Source organism: Culicoides brevitarsis, chromosome 1, assembly GCF_036172545.1.
Source record: "Culicoides brevitarsis isolate CSIRO-B50_1 chromosome 1, AGI_CSIRO_Cbre_v1, whole genome shotgun sequence".
In the NCBI taxonomy this organism is placed as follows: domain Eukaryota; kingdom Metazoa; phylum Arthropoda; class Insecta; order Diptera; family Ceratopogonidae; genus Culicoides; species Culicoides brevitarsis.
The window spans coordinates 42,895,575-42,921,378 of record NC_087085.1 but is presented as its reverse complement, the minus strand read 5'-3'; the positions used below and the strand labels follow the sequence as shown (position 1 = coordinate 42,921,378).

The 25,804-nt window shown below is 23.2% G+C and overlaps 4 protein-coding genes across 4 annotated transcripts; all 4 read right to left on the bottom strand.

The window, feature by feature from the left end:
* Nucleotides 1-2,097: 2,097 nt before the first annotated feature.
* Nucleotides 2,098-2,903, bottom strand: LOC134834019 (glutathione S-transferase 1-1-like). The gene is made up of 2 exons (XM_063848535.1): nt 2,343-2,903; nt 2,098-2,282 (listed from the first exon to the last, which is right to left on the bottom strand). The coding sequence occupies exons 1-2, from the start codon at nt 2,847-2,849 to the stop codon at nt 2,148-2,150; spliced, it is 642 nt and encodes a 213-aa protein (XP_063704605.1). The 5' UTR covers nt 2,850-2,903; the 3' UTR covers nt 2,098-2,147.
* Nucleotides 2,904-4,219: 1,316 nt separating this feature from the next.
* Nucleotides 4,220-6,642, bottom strand: LOC134837878 (glutathione S-transferase D4-like). Its single transcript, XM_063853269.1, has 3 exons — nt 6,608-6,642; nt 4,591-5,200; nt 4,220-4,471 (listed from the first exon to the last, which is right to left on the bottom strand). The coding sequence occupies exons 1-3, from the start codon at nt 6,640-6,642 to the stop codon at nt 4,337-4,339; spliced, it is 780 nt and encodes a 259-aa protein (XP_063709339.1). The 3' UTR covers nt 4,220-4,336.
* Nucleotides 6,643-19,365: 12,723 nt separating this feature from the next.
* LOC134837877 (odorant receptor 7a-like) lies at nt 19,366-20,493 on the bottom strand. Its single transcript, XM_063853268.1, has one exon. It carries the CDS (start codon nt 20,491-20,493, stop codon nt 19,366-19,368), a length of 1,128 nt encoding a protein of 375 aa, XP_063709338.1.
* Nucleotides 20,494-22,366: 1,873 nt separating this feature from the next.
* Nucleotides 22,367-25,089, bottom strand: LOC134838060 (5'-AMP-activated protein kinase catalytic subunit alpha-2). Its single transcript, XM_063853505.1, has 3 exons — nt 24,850-25,089; nt 24,638-24,781; nt 22,367-23,848 (listed from the first exon to the last, which is right to left on the bottom strand). Exons 1-3 carry the CDS (start codon nt 24,985-24,987, stop codon nt 22,529-22,531), a joined length of 1,602 nt encoding a protein of 533 aa, XP_063709575.1. The 5' UTR covers nt 24,988-25,089; the 3' UTR covers nt 22,367-22,528.
* Nucleotides 25,090-25,804: the final 715 nt, after the last annotated feature.

Here is a 25,804-nt window from a genome sequence, read left to right as displayed (position 1 = left end):
TTAGTGCAGGCGAGACGACGTAACGATGACAACCGACGACAAATGTAACCAAAAAGCTTGCCTTTAATAATATAAACTTTATAATCCTTTTAAGATAAATATTCTTTTTTTTATCTGGAATGGTAAAGTAAGGAGGGTAGAATTTATAAAAAAATTTATTATTTATGAAAAATTTTATATAAAAAAAATTGTCAAAATTTTAGGTAACCTTGTTTTGTTTTTTAAATATTTTTTTAAATTTAATATAATTTTTTAATTTTTTTTTTAATTATTTAAAAATTAAAAATTAGAATGATGATTTAAAAATAAAGTGTAAAAATTGAAAAATTGTATAAAATAATTTTTTTCTGATTAAAAAAATATGAAAAAAAAATTATTTAATTTTTAAATTTTATTTTTTTGATTATCAAAATATGAATTAAAAATTAATATAAATATTCAACAAATAAAAAATTAATTTAATTAATTTTTTTTTTATTTTAATTAATTTTATTATTTAATTAAAATTTTGAATTTTTTGTATTTCATGAAAAATTTTATTATTTTTTTTTTAATTTTTTTAATATTATTTTTTTTCTAATTTTTTAGAATTTCATATAGAAAAAAAATCTTCGAATCTAATATACAGAGAAAAACTTCATTAAAAATACGGAGAAAAAAAGTTATGGATTGCATAAGCTGCTTACTTAGTTACAAAGTCAACTACAGCTCTTGGTAAAAAAAAAATTCAACAAGGAAAAAAATCAAACGGACAGACTTACTTTTAACTAACATCATTAAAAAAAATCTAAAAGTATGCGGCAACAACTTCTTCCGAGAGCTTTTGAATCATTTATGCATCCCCTTCATTACTTGAAATGCAAAAAAAAAAATTAAAAAGAAGAAGCAACAAACAAAATGCAAATTAAATTTATGGAGAACACCGAGGAAACTTAATCCATGAATATTCTCTTTTTCGCCTTTTTCTTCATGAATGGAAAATTTTCGCTTCGACAGAGGAGGACTGAAGAGTGAAATGGCATCAAATGACGGTACAAGTTTCGAACAATTATCTCATTAATTGAAACAAAAGTGTTTGTGACAAACTAAGAAATTAATTTATTCACGATACAAGAGACAAACAAAAGTTGCTGTTTATTTTGGATTTTCGACAAAATTTATTTTTAGATTTGAATTTAGTGATTTGGAAGAAAAGGATTTTTGGTACAATGAACTTGTGAAATTTGACTTATTCGGTGAGTTGAAGAAAATTCATTTTAAAATTAAATTAATTAAAAAAAAAATATTTTTAATTTTAAAAATAAAATTGAATTTTTAAAAAATGTTTAAAAAAATTTAATTAGGAATTTACAAAAAAAAAAAATAATAATTTTAAAAAAAAATTAAAATCAATATAAAATTCAATTAAAGGAAATAAAAAAATAAATGAATTTTCAATAGAATTTTTTTCACTTTTAATATAATAAAATTAATAAAATAATTAATTTAATTTCATAATAAATTTAAAAATTAAGTTAAATTAAATTTTTAAAAAATTAAAAAAAATATATTTTAATGGTTAAAATTTTTTTAAAACAAAATTTAATAAAAGTGCAAAAAAATGAATAAAAATTAAATAAATTAAAATGAAAAATAAAAAATTTTAAAAAAATTAGAGAAACCTAAAAAAATCATTTTTAAAGTGAAATAAAAAAAATTATTATCATTCCAAAAGAGATTAAATTAAATTTTAATCCATCAAAACAAGTCAGTTTCTTATCAATTTATCAATAATTTTTTTTCTTGATATTATTTTTATTCTAAATTTATAAAAAAAAAATATTTTTTTTTTATAAGATAAAATTTTCAAAGAATTATTATTTAATTAAAAATTTATTAAATTAAATTAATTAATTAAAATTAATTTTTTAACGAATATTCTGAATTTTAAAACTCCTCGAAATAACATAAATATTCTCTCCAAACAACATTTCAGAGAGCGAGATAAGTTTTCATAACATTATGTTTGTGTTCAATTGAATACCGGCTTACCCACACAAAAACACAATTTAACAAGCGGAGATAAGAGACACAAATTCAAAACAGTGACGCTGCAAATTCCAAACAATTAAGAAATTAATTTATTCTGAATACAAATTTAATTCTGTTTATTGCAACTTGGGCAACACCAACTTCGAAAGCGCTATTGCTCCATCATCGCATTCCTTGAATCCCGTCAATGGTCTCATGCGATCGACCCAAGCAAGGATTTTCTTGAATTTACTGAAGTCGAATCCCAAGTGCTATGAAAAAAAATTTTTTTTATTAAAATTTAAATTTTTTCATGAGAAAAAAAATTTTACCAAAAAGCTCAAAATATTGTTGACCAAATACATGTCGGCAACAGTGACTTTATCCAAAGCGATAAAAGTCGATTTTTCCAAAAACGTTTCCATAAATCCAATCATTTCCATGACTTTGGCAAGTTGCTTGTCATCCAACTTCTTTTGACCTTCGTAGATGATCGGAGCGACCAAATGTTTGACTTCATCGAACAAATTCGAGTTGAAGAAAAGTCGTTGGTTGATCAAAGCTCGTTCTTTGACATCAGCTCCGAACAAATTCGATTTCGAGCCATATTGTTCGATCAAATAGATTCCGATGGCTTGCGAATCAATTAAAACAAGGTCACCATCAACGAGAACGGGCACCGTATGACACGGATTCATTTTCATGTAATTGGGGTCTTTGTGCTCTTCCATGTACGTTCGGCAAAGTTTCAGTTCGACATCGAGATTCAAATAACGGATGAGGAACAAGACGCCGCGAGATGGAGGTCCTTCAGGCAAATAGTACAAAGTCAAGCCCATTTTTGTTGAAATTTTTACGTGAACAGGTTTCGATCAAAGTTGAGTTGAAACTGAGAGACGTTATCGTTGGTTCTCAGTATTTATTTTGAAAAAAAAAATCTCAAATTCTCTCATTTTAAACAAATTTGTACTGCAGAGAACGAGATAAAGAGCCGTTGTTTGTTTATCATTGTCTCTGTTTGTTATGTATTTATTAAACCTCTGTTTGATTAAAAAAAAAATATCAACTGGAGACGATTTTGGAACGAGTGATTATGTAATCAACACGAATATTCTCGAAGAGTTGCTTTTAGAATTCGCAACTTGTCGTGAATATGCAACAATATTTATTTTAAAAAAAATTGAATAAACGAAAAAAAATTGAAATGAGTATATTTTTTTATTATCTATTTTAAACATATTTTTAAATTAATTTATAAATTAAAAAAAAAAGTTAATAAATTTTATGAAATTTTTAAAATTTTAAATTAAAAAAATTAAAATAAATTTTCAAAATAAATAAAATTTTAAAAAATTATTGAGTTCATACTTTTAAAGTAAATTAAATAATTAAAATTAAAATAATTAATTTAAAAAAATATTTTAATTTAAATTATAATTTTATTACTCAATTTTAAAAATTATTTTTTTAAATTAAAAAAAATAATTAATGTAAAAAATTTAGATTTTTATACCATTTTATTCATTTTATTAAAAAAATTAAAATGTTTCGAGTTAAAAAGATAATTGAAAAAAAAAACACAAAATTCAAGCAAAATTTTTAATAAAAAATATTTACCAAAATCTAAAAAAAAAAATAATTAAAAATTTTGACTTTTGAAAAATATTTTTTTTGATTTTCATTAAATTTTAAGGTTTTAGATTTTTAAAAAAATTTTAAAAAATATTTTTTTAAAGAAGTTTTCCTTTTTACTGTGGCTTTAATATTTTTTTTCGAAAAATAAAAAAAAAATTAAACTGAATTAAAAAAATACAATTAATTTTAATAATTGAAAAAAATCTTAGCTTAAATTAATTTTTTTTAATAAAAAATATTAGTTAAAAAAAATTAAAAAAAAATAAATAAAGACAAAAAAATTAAGAAAAGTTTTTAATTAAAAAAAAAATAAAAAATATTTTAATCTTTAAAAAATTAATTTTGAATTTTAAATTTTTAAAGAAAAAATTAAATATTTAAGCCTTAAAATTTAAAAATTTTTTTTTTATCAAAATTTAAAGATTTCAGGTTTTTTTTAATTTTATAAATATTTTTTTTTACTTTTTTCAACCAATTTTTTTTTAAATTTTAATAATAATTTTTTCGAAAAATAAAATAATTTTCAAAAAAAAATTTTTGAAAGCTAAATTTGAAAAAATTACTAAAAAGTGAACCAAAAACAATATAGAACATTAACGAAAAAAAATAAAACAATGAAATGCAATTTTTAATCTTATCAGATTCTTTTGAATCTACTCAGTCATTTATTGAATTGACATTTTTTTGAGATTTACTTCAATTTTGGAAGGACCAAATTGGCACAAGCGACAGCTCCTTGATCGCATTCTTGGAAGCCAGTCAAAGTCTTCATGCGAACAATCCATTCGTTGACGTGCTTGAAGGTGCTCAAGTCCATATTGAGACGCTTTTTGATAAAAAAAATTATTTTTAAATTTATAAAATTAAATTAAAATTAAAATTAAATTAAATTAAAATTTAATTAAAATTATTTAATTTATTTTTTTTTTTATTTTTAGAACTTACCATCATTGTAATAATGTTGTTAACGATGAAAAAGTCAGCGACAGTCACGTATTTGCCCGCGACAAAATCTTGATCCTTCAAGTAGATTTCCAAAAGTTCGACAGTTTCGAACAACTTTTTCAAGGTCGTTTGATCGTACTTTTGCACGGCGCCAGTGATGATCGGAGCACAGAGACTTTTGAACTCATGGAAGATCGTGGCGTTGAAGAAGAGACGTTGCAACACCAAAGCACGTTCCTTGACAGAGTTCCCAAAGAGATTTGTCTTCGTGGCATATTGTTCGATCAAGTAGACGGCAATTGCCTGCGAATCGACCAAAACTAAGCCGTTGTCCTCCAAAACGGGCACCGTATGAGCCGGATTCAACTTGAGGAAGGCGGGATCTTTGTGCTCATCTTTGTACGTGCGCACGACCTTGAGCTGCACATCGAGATTCAAGTAACGAACGAGGAACAAGACACCGCGAGATGGTGCTCCTTCGGGCATGTAGTACAAAATGGGCGACATAACTGACGACTGACTCTGTTGCGTTTCACAATTGACAGCAAACTGAGGAGAAAGTTGCTGCCGACACGGAGATTTATAGTGCCTGTCGCGATGCGCTGCGTTTCTAGAAGAATGTTTGGCGAGATAAACTTTTTTTTATTGCATAACGAAATACCGTGCATTGATTGCATCGGTTGTCCTTCAAATGTATTGTTCAAAGTTGTTCATCCTAAGAAGACGAATCATCTGTTTTTCTTAATTGCTTTTTAATGAAAATTTTTATTAAATAAAAAAAAATTAAAATATTTAAAATTATTTTAAATTTTTAAAAATTTCTTTGAAATTAGAAAAATTTTATAGGTAAAAAAATATTAAAATTAATAAAAATATTAAAAAATATAAAAAAAGTTCAAAAAAAATCTTTTAAAAAAAATATTAAAAAAAAAAATAATTAAAAAAATTATTTAAAAAAAATATTTAAAAAAATAATAAAATTATATTAATATATACATAGGTATTTGAAAATATCTCATAAAAAAATTAATAATTTTTAAAAAGCAACAGTTTTAATTTTTTTTGTTAAATTTAAAAAGCTGAAAATTTAAAGAATTATTTTTTACTTTTTTAATTTCATGAATTATTTTTTTTTTTAATTTGGATAATTATTTTAATAAAAAAATAATTTAAAATTTTCAGAAAATTTTGAACAATAAATTAAATATGTTTTTCAAAAAAAAAGTTATTCAGATTATTTGTTTCTTATAAAATACTAAATTAATTGCAAAATATTAGGAGAAATTTTTGATTTATAAATTAAAATAATTTTAAATATTTTTTTTGGAAAATTAAATTTTTTAAACTAATTTTTTTAATTAAATTTTATTTTAAAAAATTTTTTAAAATTTAAATTTAAATATAAGGTAAAATTAATTTAATTTTTTTTTTAATTCAATTTTTAATTAATTTTAAATAAATTAAATTTCAAGATTTTAATTAATTAAAAAAATTAAATTTTAAAGAATTTTGTTTTTTAAATTATTTTAAAAAAAAATATTTTTTTTAATTAATTTAATTAAATAATTTATATGAATTATTAATTTTTTTAAATTTATTTTAATTAATTTATTTATTTAATTTTTTTTATTTATTTTTAAAATTATTTTTTTTTTAAATCATGCCGATAAAGAAGAAAGTCTGACCTCTACGTGAACCGTTTTGCCGTCAACGACCGAGAAAGAAAGCTCTCGCACAAACAAACCATTAAAACAGGTGATAGTCAGAGACGATGACACACGAAATTTATTCCAATTAAATTGACATACATTCGCATACACACACAGAGAGAGAGACACACTTAATCATCGGCACATGCCAATTTCTCGATATGGGAAATAAATCATTTATGTTATAAATTTATGGCAAATATGCAGCAAAGCAACGTTTATTTAATTTCGCTGCAGTGCAGAATGTCGTCTTCCTTGAAATGACATCGCACACATATTTGTTCCTAATTATGTTTCATTAAACATGCCTTGTATCCATATCCGAGAGACCCGTCCCGAACATATTTGCACAGGTTTCGTATTAATAATGAATTTGCGAAATGTGTTACTTTGCCCGACATCCATTCGAGAAACAACATTTCAATTAATCCCCCCAGAAAATTTCACCAAAATTTAAGATTCACGATAAAATCGAGCTTTACAAGCCACAAAGCGAGCGAAAATTAAAACTCGGATTTTATTGCCTCGACTAAAGGATTTGCGGAACAGCGACGACCTTTGTCATTGGTTTACAATAAATTTATCTCTTAATCCGTGTTACGTCGGTTTTTCTTCGTACCCATCGAAGGGCATTACAGACACGACGACGAACAGCAGCAAAGGGAATTCGAGCAATTTTTCCCTCGATCTGAATGTCAATGAGCGACAAACAGACGAAGCAAAACAATAAAAGGGAAATGGCAAAGAGACGCCGGCTGACACTTTGACAGTTTGAATATTAGCTTAAAATCGTTTTGTTTGTTGGGAAATTCGAGCATATCGCCACAAATGTGCGGCTTTCGAGGCGAAGAAAGATTTTGTATCGCATTTGAGGTCTTTGACTTTGTTGGCAATATGTCGATTTGGGAAAAATTTTTTATGCAAAAAAAATTGTATCCTTTGAAAGTTTTTCATGTGTTGACATTTTAATAAATTTTTATTTAAATAAGAAAATATTTTTTTTTTATCAAAAATTAAAAAAAATAAAAAAAAAAATTTTTTGGTTATTTAATGATTTTTTTTTCATTAATTTTTAATAAATTTATTTTTGATTATTTAACTTTTTAAATTTAATTTAAATTTTATAAATGTCCAAAGAAAATTAAAATTAAATTAAATTATTAAATAATTTAAAAAAAAAAATTTTAAAAATTAAAAAAATATATTTTTTAATTTAAAAAATTTTTATTAAATTTAAAAAAAAATTATTTGAAAAAAAAAATATAATTTTTATTTCTCTTTTAATTAAAAAAGTAAATAAATAAAAAAAAAATATTAATAAAAATAAAAAAAATAAAATTAAATAAATTTGTAATAAAAAAAATATTTGAAAAAAAAAATTAATTTATTTAATAAAATAAAAATTCAATTTTTATTTAAAAATAAATAAATTTTGAATTAAAAAAATTAAAAATTAAAAAAAATTAATTTAATTTTTAATAAAAATAATTAAATAAAAAAAATATTTTTTTAAATTAAAAATTATTATTTATTTTTAATTTTAAAAAAAAAAAAAAAAAATTAAATTATTTGTTAAAGCAAAATTAAATTGATAATTAAAAAAAAATTTAAAATTATATTAAATTTAAAAAAAATTTTTTTTTTAAATAAAAATTTTTAAAAAAATTTCAATTGAAAAAAAAAAATATTTTTTAAATGAAAAATAAATTAAATTAATATTTAAAAATAATTTATAAAAATTTTTAAATTAATCATTTAAATAATTTTTCTTAAAGTAACTTAAAGAAACCTTAAGCTTACGAAAAAACGAAAAAAAAAGTTAAATTCTGTGACATTATTAAAACATATTTTTTCATTATTATACTTTCCTTTTTTATTCTTTCAATACCTGATCACAATCCCTTTGGGATATTTAAATATGGAAAATTTTTCATTTTCTTCCATTTTCCATAAATATTGAATGCGACCTGATTATCAGAGAAAGAAAAAAAAGAAGAAATAAAAACGAATGGCAATAACTTCATGCAAATAAATTTGAAAAGGAACCAGCAATAAATCAAAAATGATCATTAAACTAAAAAATTTGACACACACACAGAAAGAGAAAAAGCCATAAACCATGAAAAGTGAAAGCAAAACCGAAAAAGAGGCTGTCAGTTAATCCGAAAATCCATTTAGATTAGATTTCTGTTTTTCTTTCATTTTCCTGACTTTGAGTTTGTGACAAGCAAGCGCGAAAAAAAAAATTTCGAATTGAAAATTCCGAGTTGTTTATCATTTTGGCAAGCAACCTTGAATTTTCAAGGACATTTTTTCACCTCATATTTTCGAGAGGCAACAAAAAAATTAATAAATATGCGAGAAAGAGTTATAAATTGTGAACATTGTTTGCTTTGCTTGTGTGCCTTCCAGTTATGGCACTGAATCAAAAATTTTCGACTTTCACATAAAAAAATGTAGAAAATAGTTTATTACAGTTTGTTACACAAAAACTTATGGATGCTTGATTATTATGAGAAAATCCGGATAAAATGTAGTTTTTTTTTCACACGCATGAAAATATTCTTGGCATATTTTGCGAATGAAATTGTTTGCAGATGTTATCTTGAATTATTATCCGAATGGCACGTGTTAAGATGGAGTTATTAACTTTTTCGACATGAATTTTTAATTTTTTGGGTAAATTATTCAGATAACTGATTTTGTTGGTCAAGTACTCTGCAAAAAAATTATTTTTTAAACAATTGAGCAATTTAAAAAAAAATAAAAATTTCTGATTTTTTGATAAAAAAAAAAATATTTTTTTTTTTGTTTCTTTTGAAGCAATTTAATTTAAAAAAAATTGTTGAATGAAAAAACATTATTTTGGCATATTTTCAAAAATTCTTTTATTATTTTAAAATTTATTGATAAATCTTCAAAAAATATTTTTTTTATATTTTGCTTACATTTTTAAATTTTTAAGCAAAAAAGAAAATTTTATATGTTTAAAAAATTAAAATTTTATAAATATTTAGGTATGTAAACCAAATTAATCAATTAATTAATAAAAAAATAATTCATTAATTAATATTATCAATAATATTTTTATTATTTTTATTTATTTTCATTAATTAATATTTTCAATAACTTTTTTATTTGAAAATTTTTTTTAAAACTATTTATTTATTATTTTAATCATTATAAGAAAGACATAAAAATTTAAAAATATAATTTTGAAATAAAATTTTGAAATAAAATTTTGAAATAAAATTTGTATTTTTACTTAAAATTAATTAATTTATTTTTTAAAATTTTAACAATTTTTTTTTTAATTTTTAAAAGTTAATTAAAAAAAATATTAAAAATTAAATATTATTTTTAAAATTTTACGTATAGATTTAAAAAAAAATAAAACCAAAATAAATTACTAAATTGATGTTTTCCTCTTCAATTCCAATTAATAAATTATAAATTCCATCCGACAATTTAAATAATTATTTTTGAGGAAATAACCAAATTTTTACTTACAAACCGTAAAAAACTGTTCATTTTTGCTTAAAAATTCATAGAACAAACATGTTAAAACAAATTTTACTTTTTTTGATACTTATTTGTATCTTTTTTACCACAATTAATGCTGTAAGTTTATTTAAATATTTTTGATTAAAATAATTTTTAAAAAATATTTTAAATATTTACCTAATTTAAAAAAAATAAATAAACAAAATGAAAAAAAGTTGATTAAAATACAAAAAAAATTAAAAAAAAAAAAATTTCAGGCACAGTTTGACGTTTTCACAAAAGCAGTAAAATGCTCAGAAATCAATAAAAACATCATTACAAACCACACTTGCAAAATAAAGCTTTCAAGAGGACTTCCCGGAGGTCTTTTATTCATGGCCTTCCAAATTAATAAAATTGAAAAAATGTGGATTCATTTCGAAATGTTCTTCAAATACGGAACCATTTATCGATCATATTTGATAAAATATGAATTAGATCTTTGTGAATTTGGCAAAAAAGTGTCGGATGATAAACTTTTACAAAGATTTAAGGAAATGTTAATTGTTGGGTTTCCACAAATATTAAAAGGATGTCCTTTTGAGGTAAGAAATTAATTTTTTTCTAATTTTTTATTCATTTTTAATTTTTTTTAGAATTCGTTGGAAACAAACATGGTTGATTTGAACAAAACTATTAGTCCATTGTTGCCGCCATTTGTACCAACGGGAGTCTTCAAAGTAAATTTCAAAGCTTATCTTCCGACAAATTCAACAACAATTGTTAACATCGACATCGAATTCATGCTAAAAGCAAGAAAAGAATTTCGTGCAATAGATTTCTCAATGATGCAAATGGGATGATAGTATTTGTAATATTTTTCAATAATTCAATAAAACAGGAAAATTTAAAGAGAATTAATAACAAAAGAGAAAAACAACGGACAATGAAATAATTTTTTTATCAATAAAATAATGATCGCTTCAGGATTTTCCTTTGACAAGACACGGAAAGAAAAAAATTGTTTAAAAGGCATTTTTTGTTGTTATTAATAGAATTTTCCTTTGATCCAATTCTGTATTTTTTTAATCAAAGGCGATGTCAGTGATTGAACTGGCAAAGCAGAAAATTAAACTCAACAATGGCGATATCGATGATGCAAAACATTTGTCGTCAAAGGAAATGACAAATTAATGAAAATTACGGAAATCCATCAACTGGGGTGCAATTAAAGAGAAAGTCAATTGAGACAACGAAGACATCATTTTAATCTGTGTTTGCTCTAATTATGCCCATGTGAATTCTTGAGAAATTGAAACTTGATTACTTTGTGGAGACGCCTATTTGTTTTTAATTGAATGACGTTTTTTGATAAATTTCTTTAATGGTGAGTAAAAAATTTTTAAAATCTTTTATTAAATCAAATTTTAATTTTTTTGAAAATTTTAAACAAAATTTTGAGGTTTACTTTTAAAAACATATTAAATTTTTAATTTAATTATTTTGTTTTAATAATTTAAGTAATATTTTTTTAATTATATAAATAATTAATTAATAATATTTAATATTAATTAAAAATGGAAAAAAATTTTTTTTTAAATTTAAAAATATTTTTATTAATTTAATATTAAAAAATTAATTAAAAATTAAATTTTTTTTTTTTGCAAAATTTTTAAAATTTTAATAATTTTTTTTAATTTAATTTTATCAAAAATTAAATAAAATTTTTCGTTTTAATTTTATTTAAGAGTTAAAATTTTTAAAATTTAAGTTTAATTTTTTTAAAAAAAATTAATACAATGATTTGTTTTTAAAAATGAATATTTAATTTAAAAAAATTATATATATATTTTAAAAAAAATTAGAATTTTATATTTATATAATTATAAAAATTAATAATTTTATTTTATAAAAAAAAAATTTAAAAAAAATTAATTTAGAATTAAAAATTAATTTGATTAAAATTTTATTTTTTTTTTATTTAATTTAATTCAATTTTATTTTTTTTTAATAATTTCAATTTTTTTTTCAATTTTTCAATTTCCTTTTCTATTTTATAATATTATTATTTAAATTAATTAATTATATAATTAAAATTTATTAATTTTGATCTTTATTTTATTTTTATATGATGTTACTTGATAAAAATTATAATTCATAAAATATAAGAAAAAATAAAACACACGAATTTTCCGTATCTTTCAAAACTAAAACAAAAGTAAAAAAATAAATCAGAAATAAATTAACAAATAATTGAAAACTACCTGTCAAACTGCAACATCTGTTCCTGAAATGATTTATTTCAACATAGATTTTTTTTTTATAAATTTATTTAAAATCTCACCTTTTTCTCAAGTCAATAACCGAACTCTCCCCCATTCTCAACATTTTATGCCTTAACACGTCTCGACGCCATCAAAACTTTTCACTCCTAATCTAAACATTCAAATTTTATCCGTTATAATCCATGGCATTTACGAATTATGACAATTTAATGTCGTCATCGTCACTGGAGCCTCGACCAAACCGTTGGTTGTCGGAAGGAGAATCAAGATAAATGTCACACACAACGTCAGCCAAAAAAAAAGACAATAGCAAAAAATTATGGCAGGCAATTTGTTTTTAGAGACAGAAGCACGGTAGAGATGACAAAGATATGCAAAATGATGAGTTTCTTCTCCTTCTTCTTATTTTTTGATGGAAATGTTTTTTTGATCCATCGTAATTTTTCAACAAAAGAGGTTAATAAATTGCGAGAGGTTGTCCTCCGGATCAAGATTAAAAAGTGATTGCTCAGTTATGGTCAATTTATTTCTTGATGATTTGACAAACAATACTTTTGTGTTCGGAGCTTTTGAGCGAAATAAAGAAAAGGAAGCGAAAATAAAAGGAAACAGTAGAAAAATTTTCTACCTTTCAGTTGCAACAATCTCGTAAAAACATGATTTTTGCATTACACTGACACACTTTTCCTATTTGTTTTTCATTTTCTTGGCTGACGATTTCGCTACAAAGAACGACGAAGGAAAATCGAAGTGCATTGAGTGACTTTTTTTTCGAAAAGTTGAAATATTGTATTCGCATAAGTACCTTAACGTGCCTCTTTTCATTGAATGTTTCCATTTTTGAAATAAATACAATATATTTTTAAAGTTATTTTCTCGAAGCCAAGTTGCCGAGAAGAAAAATATTTTTGCAAAGGTAGACGAGAAAAAAAAAAAAAACAAAAGGAAATACGAGAAAAACTTCCATTGTGTTAAAATGTGCAAACAATTGGGAGTAAATTAAATTTCTTTTTTGGTCTTTCAGGTGTTGATGGCACTTTATGGACAGCAAATGAAAATTAATAATGAAACAAAAATACGGAGCAAAAGTATCGCAGATGTCCCCGAACGGAAAATGGTTTGAGTTGGTAAGCGGATTTCTGTTAATTAACGCGTTTTTAGGAGAACAAGAGATGAGCCTCAAGTCTTTTTTGAGGGCTCTTATGATAATTTTGACAGGTAGAAATTATCGCGAGATGCTTTGTAACGCAATAACTCAGGAATTACTTCACGAATCGTTTTGTGGTTTTATGAAAAGTTTTTCTATTCGATGTCAGAATGTTTACGTGCCAAAAAAATTAAAAAACTAAAAAACTAAAAAACTAAAAAACTAAAAAACTAAAAAACTAAAAAACTAAAAAACTAAAAAACTAAAAAACTAAAAAACTAAAAAACTAAAAAACTAAATAAACTAAAAAACTAAAAAACTTAATAAACTAAAAAACTAAAAAACTAAAAAACTAAAAAACTAAAAAACTAAAAAACTAAAAAACTAAAAAACTAAAAAACTAAAAAACTAAAAAACTAAAAAACTAAAAAACTAAAAAACTAAAAAACTAAAAAACTAAAAAACTAAAAAACTAAAAAACTAAAAAACTAAAAAACTAAAAAACTAAAAAACTAAAAAACTAAAAAACTAAAAAACTAAAAAACTAAAAAACTAAAAAACTAAAAAAATAAAAAACTAAAAAACTAAAAAACTAAAAAACTAAAAAACTAAAAAACTAAAAAACTAAAAAACTAAAAAACTAAAAAACTAAAAAACTAAAAAACTAAAAAACTAAAAAACTAAAAAATTAAAATTAAAATTGAAATTAAAATTAATAAATTAAAATTAATAAATTAAAATTAATAAATTAAAATTAAAATTAAAATTAAAATTAAAATTAAAATTAAAATTAAAATTAAAATTAAAATTAAAATTAAAATTAAAATTAAAATTAAAATTAAAATTAAAATTAAAATTAAAATTAAAATTAAAATTAAAATTAAAATTAAAATTAAAATTAAAATTAAAATTAAAATTAAAATTAAAATTAAAATTAAAATTAAAATTAAAATTAAAATTAAAATTAAAATTAAAATTAAAATTAAAATTAAAATTAAAATTAAAATTAAAATTAAAATTAAAATTAAAATTAAAATTAAAATTAAAATTAAAATTAAAATTAAAATTAAAATTAAAATTAAAATTAAAATTAAAATTAAAATTAAAATTAAAATTAAAATTAAAATTAAAATTAAAATTAAAATTAAAATTAAAATTAAAATTAAAATTAAAATTAAAATTAAAGTTAAAATTAAAATTAAAATTAAAATTAAAATTAAAATTAAAATTAAAATTAAAATTAAAATTAAAATTAAAATTAAAATTAAAATTAAAATTAAAATTAAAATTAAAATTAAAATTAAAATTAAAATTAAAATTAAAATTAAAATTATAATTAAAGTTCAATGAAACTCCTTGAAATATTTCTTTTCATATTTTTTTTTTCGATCAACTACTTACACAAAAAAAAACTTTTTCCATGCCAAATTTTTTTATAATAAAATTCTCAATTTAAATATTCAAAAGAAAACATCAACAAGAAACTCGTCTCAACTCTTTAATATAGAACATAATAACAAAACTAACTTTGTTAAAAAGAAATAATTTTTTTTTTGCATCATACATGTTTGCACTTCATTACATTGAAATTTATCAACATGAGCGCATTCATTCTTTTACTACAAAAAAAAAAAAATCTTTTTAATTTTATCTCGTAATTTATTTTATTATTTGCAATTTTTTAAATGACTTATTTTCTAATTATCTCACTTTTTATGAAGTCTTTTCAAGCACAGATCCACAAAACTACACATCAAAAGGGAAAACTTTTTCATCTAACATGCAATTTTATTACAAAAATTCATGGAAGCTGTTACTGTTACTACTAACAAAAGGCTTTGTAACGTTTTTTAAAAAAAAAAAAAAATGCAGACTGAAAGTTTTATACAGAAATTCTGTAATACTTTTTCACACGACATTAACAAGGTGCAAGTTTTATGTGAGAAATTTAGCACACTTCATCCCAAATGTGAAGCCGTGTAACGAAAAAGTTCCCGTGTAATACAATTTGATTTTAAAAAGTTTTTAAATGTGTGCGAGAGATTCTTCTTATCTCCCATTTTTGCTCTTTTGAAAACTTTTTTAAATGTTCCAAGCAAAAAAATGAGCAAAATTGAGCTCACAATTAGTTTCACAATATCAAAAGTTGCGAAATATTTGCTCCTCAGTCGAAAAGAGAGAGACAGCAGCGACAAACGCCGCATAAAGCAAAGAAGATTATCCCATTTGACAAATGATTGATTAAGGAAATAAAACATTTTGGTCGTTCCGTTCCCGCTTTTTCGAGCAAATACATTTGTCGGGACTTATCTTCTCGCTGTCGTTCGAAAAATTCGTCACAATTTGCCACAACGACAAATTTTCTGTTGGCGGACAATATTTTTTTATGTAAAATATTTTCATTTCAATTTGAGGCTATTGAAGCGCAGACAAAAGAAAAACGAGAGACAAAGGACATGAATGACATTGAATCGATTAAATGTTGTCTCTACTCGCCAATTATTTCATTATCGTTCTGCTTCTCGTTCTTGTTCTCTTCAGTGTTTGATGTAATAATATTTTTTCTGTTGTGGGTAGCAAAATAATAAAATTTCCTTTATCTCTAAATATTTTTATGGGCAATAAAGTCAAATTGGTTATAATTAAATGCAAAGCGGTTGTATGGAGAAGTGACTGTCATTTCCGATGGTTGTAAAAGAACCAATTAGAATATTTTTTTCAACATTTTTTCAAGCGGAATGAAAAAAAAGCCAATTAAACGAAATTTATTTTAGGGAAGTTGAATTAAATTGATTTAAATGGATGATTTTTGAAGTATTTAATTAATTATTTATTTTTTTCTTTTTTTTCAAGATCGTCAACAAAAAGTTCTGTTAGAAGGTAAAATTAAATGAAATGTCAATATTTTTATTTAGAAGATTTTTTTTAGTTTTCTTTTTAAATTAATCAAATTAAATATTGAAATTAAATTTAAAAAAAAAAAAATTAAAAAAAATAATTTATTAAATTTAAATTAAATTAAATTAAATATTGAAATTAAATTTATTTATTTAAAATAAAAAAATAATTTATTAAATTTAAAAAAAATTAAAATATATTAAATAAAAAAAAATAATTCATTAAATTTCTATTGAATGAAATTAAATATTAAAATTAAAATTTATTAAAAAATAATTGAAAAAATTTTAATTAAATTAAATTAAATATTGAAATTAAAATTTATTAAAAAAATTTTAAAAAAATAATTTATTAAATTTTAAATAAATTAAATTAAATATTGAAATTAAAATTTATTAAAAAAAATAATTTATTAAATTTTAATTAAATTAAATTAAATATTGAAATTAAAATTTATTAAAAAAATTAAAAAAAATAATTTATTTAATTTTAATTAAATTAAATTAAATATTGAAATTAAAATTTATTTGAAAAAAAAATAAATTTATAAACTTTTTTTAAAATTTAATTTAAATTATTTCGAGAGGACAATTTAAAAATAATTTTTTTTATTAAATTCAGGAATTTTTGAAGCTATAATATTAAAGCTTTGCTAAAAAAAATAAATAGAGCAAAAAACGCATTTGTCCCAAATTTCATTCCTCCGATAAGCAGACGAACACTAAATGAGGAAATACCTGACATTTTTAATAAATTTTTTCCTCTAACCCGTATTTTCTCTTGCTCTCTAAATTATTTACTTCAACAGACTCCGAAGCATGTAACGTCACACAGTAGAAAAATATCTGCAGTCAGTAGCGTTGCAATATCCAAAGAGCGAGAGACAGCAAGAAATATATAATTTAAAAAAAAATTATCATTTAAAATTCCAAGTCACGTTGCCCTATATCGGCTATCCTCGACGCGACGTACAGGGGAGTCTCATAACCACACAATTCTTTTCTCACTTTTTTCCGTTTCCTCCATACATAAATCCTTGTTGTTTCGTGTGCGAATGCTCGTACGACTTCATCTAATTATCACGTTGTTGTCACATTGAATAGACTTTTGTACATTTACCGTCGCACTTTTTTATCTGTGAAAGACTAAAAGTGAGTGTTTTTTGTGCGACAGCCTCCATAATAATAATAAAAGATTTTTGCAATTGCATTCGTGGGCAAGGCATCGCAGGATACATGGAAGAAAAATTATGTTGGGAAAATACGCAGACAATGAACTCGCAGTGAACGTAGATGAAGGAGTATGTGGGACAATTTATTATTGTAGCTTAGAATGTCGCTTATTTCAAGAAATGTAAAGAGCATAAAAAGGGAAAATATATCGGTTAATGGAGAGAAGCGAGGAAAATGTAGGTCAAGCACTCTCGATGGGCAGTCGATAGAAAGATTTTTCATGTATCAGAATTAATTTGAACTTTGTGGGTTGGCAATGTAAATATTTTACAACGAAATTATTCCGATCGAGTGAATTTATTTTCGAAAAGGGTTTTAAGTTTAACTTCACAAATCATTTTTTTTTAATTTGGACTTTAAAAATTTTAAGATAATTCAAAACGTTATGAAATTTAACTACCTTGAGTTCGAAAAAAATATTTTTTGAACCAAAATTTTTATTCAAAATTATTTTTAATTTTTTTTATCAAATTGTGATTTAATTGATTATTTTATTTGATTTTATTTAAATTTCATTTTAATTTTAATTTAATTTTGTTTAAAAAAAATTAAAGAATTAAATTATTATTTAATGGTTTTTAATGAGAATTTCGCATCAAAAAATATTTTTGTCAATTTTTTTTTGTTTAAATAAAATAAAATTAAATAATATTAAATATAAAAATTAATGAAAGATAAATAAATAAAAAATAATTAATTGATTGAAAATTTATTTTTAATTAAATTAATTATTTTTTTTTAATTAATTTATTTTTCATTAATTTTTGTATTTTATTTAAAAAAATTGAATTCGAAAAAAAATTTTTTTTGATGCTAAATTCTTATTAAAATTTATTTTTTTCATCAAATTATAATTTAATTAAAATAAAAAAATAAATTTAAATAATTAATTAAAATATAATTTGATAAAAAAATATTTTTAATGAGAATTTTGAATCAAAAAAAATTTTTTTTTTTCGAATTCAATTTTTTTAATAAAATAAAACTAAATAATATTAAATATCTTTTTAAAAAAATATAAACATTAATGAAAAAATTAATAAATAAAAAACAATAAATTGGTTGAAATTTTATTTTTGAATTTAATTAATTTATTTTTTTTATTTAATTATTTTTTCGTTAATTTTATTTTAATTTCATTTAAAAAATTAAATAAAATATAAAATTTTCCAAAAATTCAATATCACTCCTTGTCATTAACAAAATGCTCTTCATCTAATTTAAATGTACAAAAATAAAGCAATTATTGCCAAATTTCCTTTTTTTTTGTGCCTTCCAAAATGTCAAAAACACTCATTAAAATCATTAGCATTTATTGAGTCATTTAATGTTTTTTTTTTAAATAGCAAATGACCAACAATTTTTGAATTAACAAAACAAAATTTCGGATAAAAACGAAAAACTTGATCAATAAGAATAAAATTTTGTTCCATAAAATTTTATTGAACTACTTCAAAGCAACGTTTTCGGTGTTAGAATCTACATTTGGTTTGCATATCACGACAACAATAAACAACGATAGAAAGTAAAATTTTGTTTAGAACAATTTTCGCGCATTTTTCTCCAACTCTAAAGGCAAAAAGCGTGAATGGGGATAAAAGAGGGGAAATATTTCTCCTCTTATAGCATCTACCGGGCGTCGATCAGCTGATTTTGTGTGGGAAAAATTGTAAACAAAGATCTTGATGTCTCTTTTCTACGTTTTGCCGGCAAAAATTGTGCGCGTGCTTGAGAATTTGCTGTCTTTCTTTACTGTTGAAGAAGAAAAAGGATGAAAAATAGAACTTTGTGTAAAAGAGAAATTTGATGATTTTTAAAAACGAAAAATAATTTCTATAAAGAAAATAATTTTTAAAAGTTTTTTTTTAGGGAAAAGGAAATCTTACATTTTTTAAACTTCCATTTCTATTAAAAACATCAAATACGAATAAATTGATTTGTAGATCTGGAAAAAAAAATTAAATTAAAAGTTTCAGTAAAAATTTGAAAATCGCCATCTTGCTAATTCAAATTTAAAATTTTTACAGGTTTTTAAGACTTACTTTTGTAAATGTTTCCAAATTCAATGGAAGTAATCCGCCATAAGTCAACAATTTCGGGTTTTGAGCCGCTTGTAAAAATACGATCATTAATTTTTTCTCATTTTCAGACAAAAGATACCACTGAATATCATAGATGGCGTTAATAAGTTGATCAGACTTGATCTCAACTGCAACTCCATAAAGGCACGGGATCATGAGAAGGTAAGAATTTATCAAAACTGACAAATATCCGATTATCCAAACCTCCTTGGCGCATACGAATAATGTTATGACAAGCATTACCGAGTAGAAAAACATGCTGTTGCCAAGTTCAAAATTGTAAATGTTTTCAAAATTTGTCAAGAATTTGATCAAGTTTTGATGTAACTTCAATATTTCAGAAAATTTGACTTTTTTTCTGAAAGTTTCTCGACAAGGATCTTCTACTGTACTTAATTGTTCATCAATTTTCTTCAACTTGATCATAATTTGGTCAATTTGGAAACAAGCACATAACGTGAACAAAAGTTGAGCATGCAAAAATCCAATTAAAGCTGGAAGTGTCAAAAATATTTGCATATTTTGGTAAAAATAATTCACCCAAAATCCATTTTTAGTCGATCCATCAATGCCGGGTATGAAAAACCCAAAGGTAAGTTGGTATGTTCCTTTTATAACCAAAAATAAGCAAGGAAAAATAGTTGCACAGAAACCACAGCCAAGTGTTATCGATGTTCCAATGCCTCCAAGAATTTTTGAAACTCTGCCATACTTGAGGTACATTTCACGTTCATCCGATTCATCATCAACATCAAAATTAAAAGCCAATAAGACTTGTTTGAGCTGTTGAATGTCCGTTAAATGCGTATAAACATTCACAACCCTTCCGATGCACAAAAATCCATAGCCATAAGTAACCATGCAAAAACAGGTACTTTTCAGATTCTCCGAAACCAGATAAATGTCGATGCCGTTTATGACAAGATACGAAAAAATGTTCAAGTTGATGATCCATGTCAAAAAATTTGGTTGGAAATCGTCGTCTAAAAAGTTGTAACCAACCATTCGCATGGGAATGTTCACAAAAATTTCAATATAGTCCAAAAAGTCTTGATTTATATTTTCCATGTTGGGGTTTTGTGTTGCTTCTTTAACTTGCAGAGCTTAACTGATGGAAATTTAAAAAAAATTGTATAAAGTTCTGGAATCTTTAACATGAAAAATCCGCCCGTTTGTGGAATCAGGGTTGGACTTTTACAGAATTCGTGGCTTCTGGTTAAGGAAAGTAGAGCAACCTCGGGAACATTGCTTTGGATAAAATATTTTGTTGCTTATATGTTGCTATGTCAAAGGAAACTTTTTTTTTCAGTTTAAATTTTTTTGCAGTTTTGAGTTACAAAATGATTAAAAATGATAAATTAGAGTCCTCTGACAAATTTTTATCCGTTTGGAGCAAGATTTGACAAAAATTGCTTTGACACAGTTTTTGACACAGTTTTTTTGCTCTTGATTTAGTTTTCAAAACAAAACTATGTCAAAGAAAAAATTTTTTTTCAGTTTCAATTTTTTGCAGTTTTGAGTTATAAAATGATTAAAAATGTTAAATTAGAGCCCTCTGACAAATTTCAATCCATTTGGAGCAAGATTTGACAAAAATTGCTTTGACACAGTTTTTGACACAGTTTTTTTGCTCTTGATTTAGTTTTTAAAACAAAACTATGTCAAAGAAATTTTTTTTTTTCAGTTTCAATTTTTTTGCAGTTTTGAGTTATAAAATGATTAAAAATGATAAATTAGAGCCCTCTGACAAATTTCTATCCATTTGGAGCAAGATTTGACAAAAATTGCTTTGACAAAGTTTTTGACACAGTTTTTTTGCTCTTGATTTAGTTTTTAAAACAAAACTATGTCAAAGAAAAAATTTTTTTTCAGTTTCAATTTTTTTGTAGTTTTGGGTTATAAAATGATTAAAAATGATAAATTAGAGCCCTCTGACAAATTTTTATCCGTTTGGAGCAAGATTTGACAAAAATTGCTTTGACACAGTTTTTGACACAGTTTTTTGCTCTTGATTTAGTTTTTAAAACAAAACTATGTCAAAGAAAAAATTTTTTTTCAGTTTCAATTTTTTTGCAGTTTTGAGTTATAAAATGATTAAAAATGATAAATTAGAGCCCTCTGACAAATTTTTATCCGTTTGGAGCAAGATTTGACAAAAATTGCTTTGACACAGTTTTTGACACAGTTTTTTTGCTCTTGATTTAGTTTTTAAAACAAAACTATGTCAAAGAAAAAATTTTTTTTCAGTTTCAATTTTTTTGCAGTTTTGAGTTATAAAATGATTAAAAATGATAAATTAGAGTCCTCTGACAAATTTTTATCCATTTGACAAAAATTGAGCTCGAAAATTGATAACTCGAAATAATTGATGAAAAATAGAGCAAATTCAATATGTAATGTTTAAAAAAATAAATTTAGCTATTCTTATATAATTTTAATATTTCAATTAATTCAAACCAAAAAAAAATTAATTATTTTTGTATTTAAAAAAAATTATCAGGGCTTAAACTAAAGCAAAAGCAATAGCAAAAGCAAAAAAAAGCAATATAGAAGCACATTATTTTCTAAAAGTTTTTATGGTTTTTTATATAAAAAATGAAAAAAATAATCTAAAATAATTTACTTTATTCACATTTAAGGATATTATACACAAAAATTGGGCAAAAAATATGGCAAGCAAAAGCAAAAGTCGAAAGCAGTTTAAGCCCTGAAAATTATGAATAATAATTTGAAATGTTCTCATATTTTAAAACATTTTAATGTTTATGAAAAATTTTAAGCTTCGAGTCCTACAATTTTTTTTTTATCAATTTTACAAAAAAAAAAAATCTATTGTTAATATTGTTTCGTGTAAGAATTAAAAAATATGAAAAAAAAAAATTTTTTTTTAAACTGCTTTTTTAACTTTTATACGAATTAAAGAGACGAAAAGATTATTTTTTTAAACATTTTTATTTATTCAAAACACCATAAAGCTCCAATGATCTTCGGAAAATCATCAAAACACGAGATTGTTTCAAGACATAAAAATCTAATTCAAGTGATAAAATATAAGCCTTTCTACATAAAATTAACAAGAATACTCGTTCCGAAATGTTTAAATTTAGCGTGCAAGTTGAATAATTAGTGCGGCACACATCTCAAAGAACTCCATGGTATGATGCCCGGGTTGTTGTTGCATCAAATTAATGCCCGACATCGATCCGCTTGTAGGCGGCGTCAAACTATCCAAAATCACGTCGTCACTTTGTTCCGCCTCGTCATTCGTCAATGACTTAAAATCCAGTAAATAGCTCTTCGCATCGACTTGATACAATTGCAGCGACATTTTGACGTAATGTTCGAGCCGTTTGTTGAGTTTTCGCACGTGAACGTGATACGGGTTGACAATTTTCCATTCAAAGTCGAGCGCTTTCATGGCACGATAAACTTCGAGCATGATGTCGTTCGGTTTGCTCTGCGAACGGATGCCCAAATGCCATTTTGCGCGTTTAATGGGCGTTCCGCGATGACGTTCGATCGTCGCAGTTGCCGTGGTTGACGTTGCCAAGCCTCGTTCACGAAGCGGCGCGATGCGTTCTGGATGCGGTTTGAAGGAATTTTCTTTCCCCTCGGATTTTTCGACGACAGTTTGTTGCGGAATGTTCGCCGGCGGGCTTCCCGCGACGTAAAAATCCTTAATTTCCGCTTTTGCTGCCTCGTCAATGCGTTTGTTGTCGACAATCAAGTGATACGCGATGGTAAGTTGATCATGTGGATCGCCGCTGAGCAAAGCGCCATGCACTTCGACAGGTTTTACGTTAAATTTCTCGCAAACTTCTTCGACAGCGGCTGTGTCGATAACGCTACTGTCATGCTCGACGGGCGACGGGAACAAATACGACGGCAAATCCTTTTGGAACCACTCGTGCTTCTTAATTTCCTCGATTGTGGCACGTTTCAAGGGGTCTACTTGCAACATTTGACACAAAAGACTCACGACATCCTTCTTCAAGTATTCGGGAATGGGAAAAACGCCAGATTTGATTTTGCGGAAGAGCGTTGGCACGTGTTCGTCGTCGAAAGGCAACGTTCCGCACAGCAAAGCGTACAAAATTACGCCGCAAGACCAAATATCGACTTCAGGTCCGGCATATAATTTGCCGGAAATGACTTCGGGCGCTGCGTAATTGGGCGATCCGCAAGAAGTTCGCAAAAATTCGCCATCCATCATCATGTTTGAGAGACCAAAGTCGGCAATTTTTACGTACATGTTTTGATCAAGCAGCAAATTCTCGGGTTTCAAATCTCGATGTACGATCATGTGACGATGACAGTAGTCGACGCCTGAGATAATTTGTTGGAAAAATCTGCGAGCTTCGTGTTCTTGCAATTTTCCGTGTTTTACGATGTAATCGAATAATTCGCCGCCGCTTACATATTCCTAAAAAAAATTAAATTACTTATTAAATAATTGTAAATTAAATAAAAAAATACTTAAAAATTAAATTATTAAAAAAATATAAGAATTTAAATTTAAAATTTTAAATAAAATTTTTAAATATTTTTTTTAAATAATTTTTTAAAATAAGTTTTTAATAAAATTTTAAATAATTAAATAATTTTTAAATTTTTTTTAATTAAATTTTATTTTTTAATTTTTTGAAATATTTAAAACAAAAAAAAAATTAAATTAAATAATTTTTTTAAAATAAATTTAAAAAAAAAATCTTATGAACAAGAAAAATATTCATGAAAAATGAGAAATTGAAAAAAAATTTTTTTTTTGTTATTTTTTTACAAAAAATTAAAAAAATTTTAAATTTATTTTTTTTTTTTCAAAAAAGTGTTTTTATAATTTAATTTTAAAATTAATTTTTTTATTCAAAAAAATAGTATAAATAATTAATTATTATTTTTTATTTTTTAATAAAATTATAGAATTAAAATTATATTAATTTATAAATTAAAATTTATTAAAATAATTAATTTTTAAATAATTTTTTTTTTATATTTTTTTTCAAAATTAATTTTCCTTAAGTTTTTATATATTTTTTTAAATTTATCAATTTTATTTTTTTTTCTTTTAAAAAATACGTACTAAAATGTAAATTTCTTATGAACAAGAAAATTTTTTACAAAACATGAAAAATAAAAAAAATATTTTTTCGAGAAAAAAAAGTTTAAAATAAATTTCGAGCGTTCTAAAAAACATAAAAACTCAAAAATTTACCATAATCATGAAAATATCCGTCGGCGTGGAAATGACTTGATACAACTTGATAATGTGCGGATGCCGGAAGAGTTTCAAATTCTGAATTTCTCGTCGAATCTTTCCAACGACATCCAAACTCTTGATCTTTTGTCGGTTCAAAATCTGCAAAATTCAAAGAGAAATTAACAAGGAAGTGACTAAAACGGGTTTTAAATGCACAAAGAAATTACCTTTATAGCGACCTTGTGTCCTGTGAGTTGATGTGTTCCAATTTTTACTTTGCCAAATGTGCCAATGCCGAGAGTTGGTCCGAGATAATAATTGCCAATTTTTATGCCATTGTTCGTGGAAACTGTGTTGGATGCCATTTTGGGCGTTAATTTGCGTGAAAATTTGGTTAAATTTGCGTTTTTCTCTGCAGTCAATTATCGTATTTTCATTTTATTACGTTTTATTATGATTCGGATGTGCGTTCGTGTGAAGTGAATTTGGAAAAAATGCGATAATGAGTGTTGTTTTTGTCTGTCTTGACATTTTTATTTAAAAAAATTATTAAAATTTGATTTTTTGTTGATAAAAACATGAAAAAAATATTAAAGAGTTAAAAAAATTCAAATAAAAAATTTGAAATAAATTTAAATGACGAGAAAAATATTTTTTTATATGAAAACATTAAGAAATTGAATGCACATAAGTCAAAATTACACTTTCGATGACTTTTATGCACTTTTCGATCTCGATATGGTTCGAGAACGGATTATTTTTTAAATAAACCCAATGTAAAATTCAATTTTTTATAAACGAAAAAAATATTTAAAAGTTGCTAAAATTAATTAAATTTAATTTTTTGAAGAAATTCAATTCAAAAATAATTTTTATTTAAATTTTAAAAGGAAAAATTAATTTTTAAAATTTTTTTATCCATTTTTTAACAGAAATTTTTTTTAAATCATAAAATATTTATTTTTTCAAATTTTTTTATAATATTTAAAATATTTTTTAATATTTTTATTTTTTTAATTAAAATAAAATTTATAAATTAATAAAAATAATTTTAAAATTAATTTAAGAATAATTGGAAATAAAAAAATATTTTTTTTTTAATTTTTTTAAATGTTAATTTATTTATTTATATTTTTTTATAATATTATGCATGAAACTATCTAAGATTATGTGTGAATATAA

Coding starts and splice junctions, on each gene's coding strand:
- LOC134834019 (XM_063848535.1), bottom strand. CDS start 2,849: ATGGGCTTGACTTTGTACTATTTGCCTGAAGGACCTCCATCTCGCGGC. Junction 2,283..2,342: donor ACAATATTTTGAGCTTTTTG/GTAAAATTTTTT, acceptor TTTTTTTCATAG/CACTTGGGATTCGACTTCAG.
- LOC134837878 (XM_063853269.1), bottom strand. CDS start 6,642: ATGTTCGGGACGGGTCTCTCGGATATGGATACAAG. Junction 5,201..6,607: donor CTCTCGGATATGGATACAAG/GCATGTTTAATG, acceptor ACATTCTTCTAG/AAACGCAGCGCATCGCGACA. Junction 4,472..4,590: donor ACAACATTATTACAATGATG/GTAAGTTCTAAA, acceptor TTTATCAAAAAG/CGTCTCAATATGGACTTGAG.
- LOC134837877 (XM_063853268.1), bottom strand. CDS start 20,493: ATGGAAAATATAAATCAAGACTTTTTGGACTATATTGAAATTTTTGTG.
- LOC134838060 (XM_063853505.1), bottom strand. CDS start 24,987: ATGGCATCCAACACAGTTTCCACGAACAATGGCATAAAAATTGGCAAT. Junction 24,782..24,849: donor GACACAAGGTCGCTATAAAG/GTAATTTCTTTG, acceptor TGAATTTTGCAG/ATTTTGAACCGACAAAAGAT. Junction 23,849..24,637: donor CGGATATTTTCATGATTATG/GTAAATTTTTGA, acceptor AATTTTTTTTAG/GAATATGTAAGCGGCGGCGA.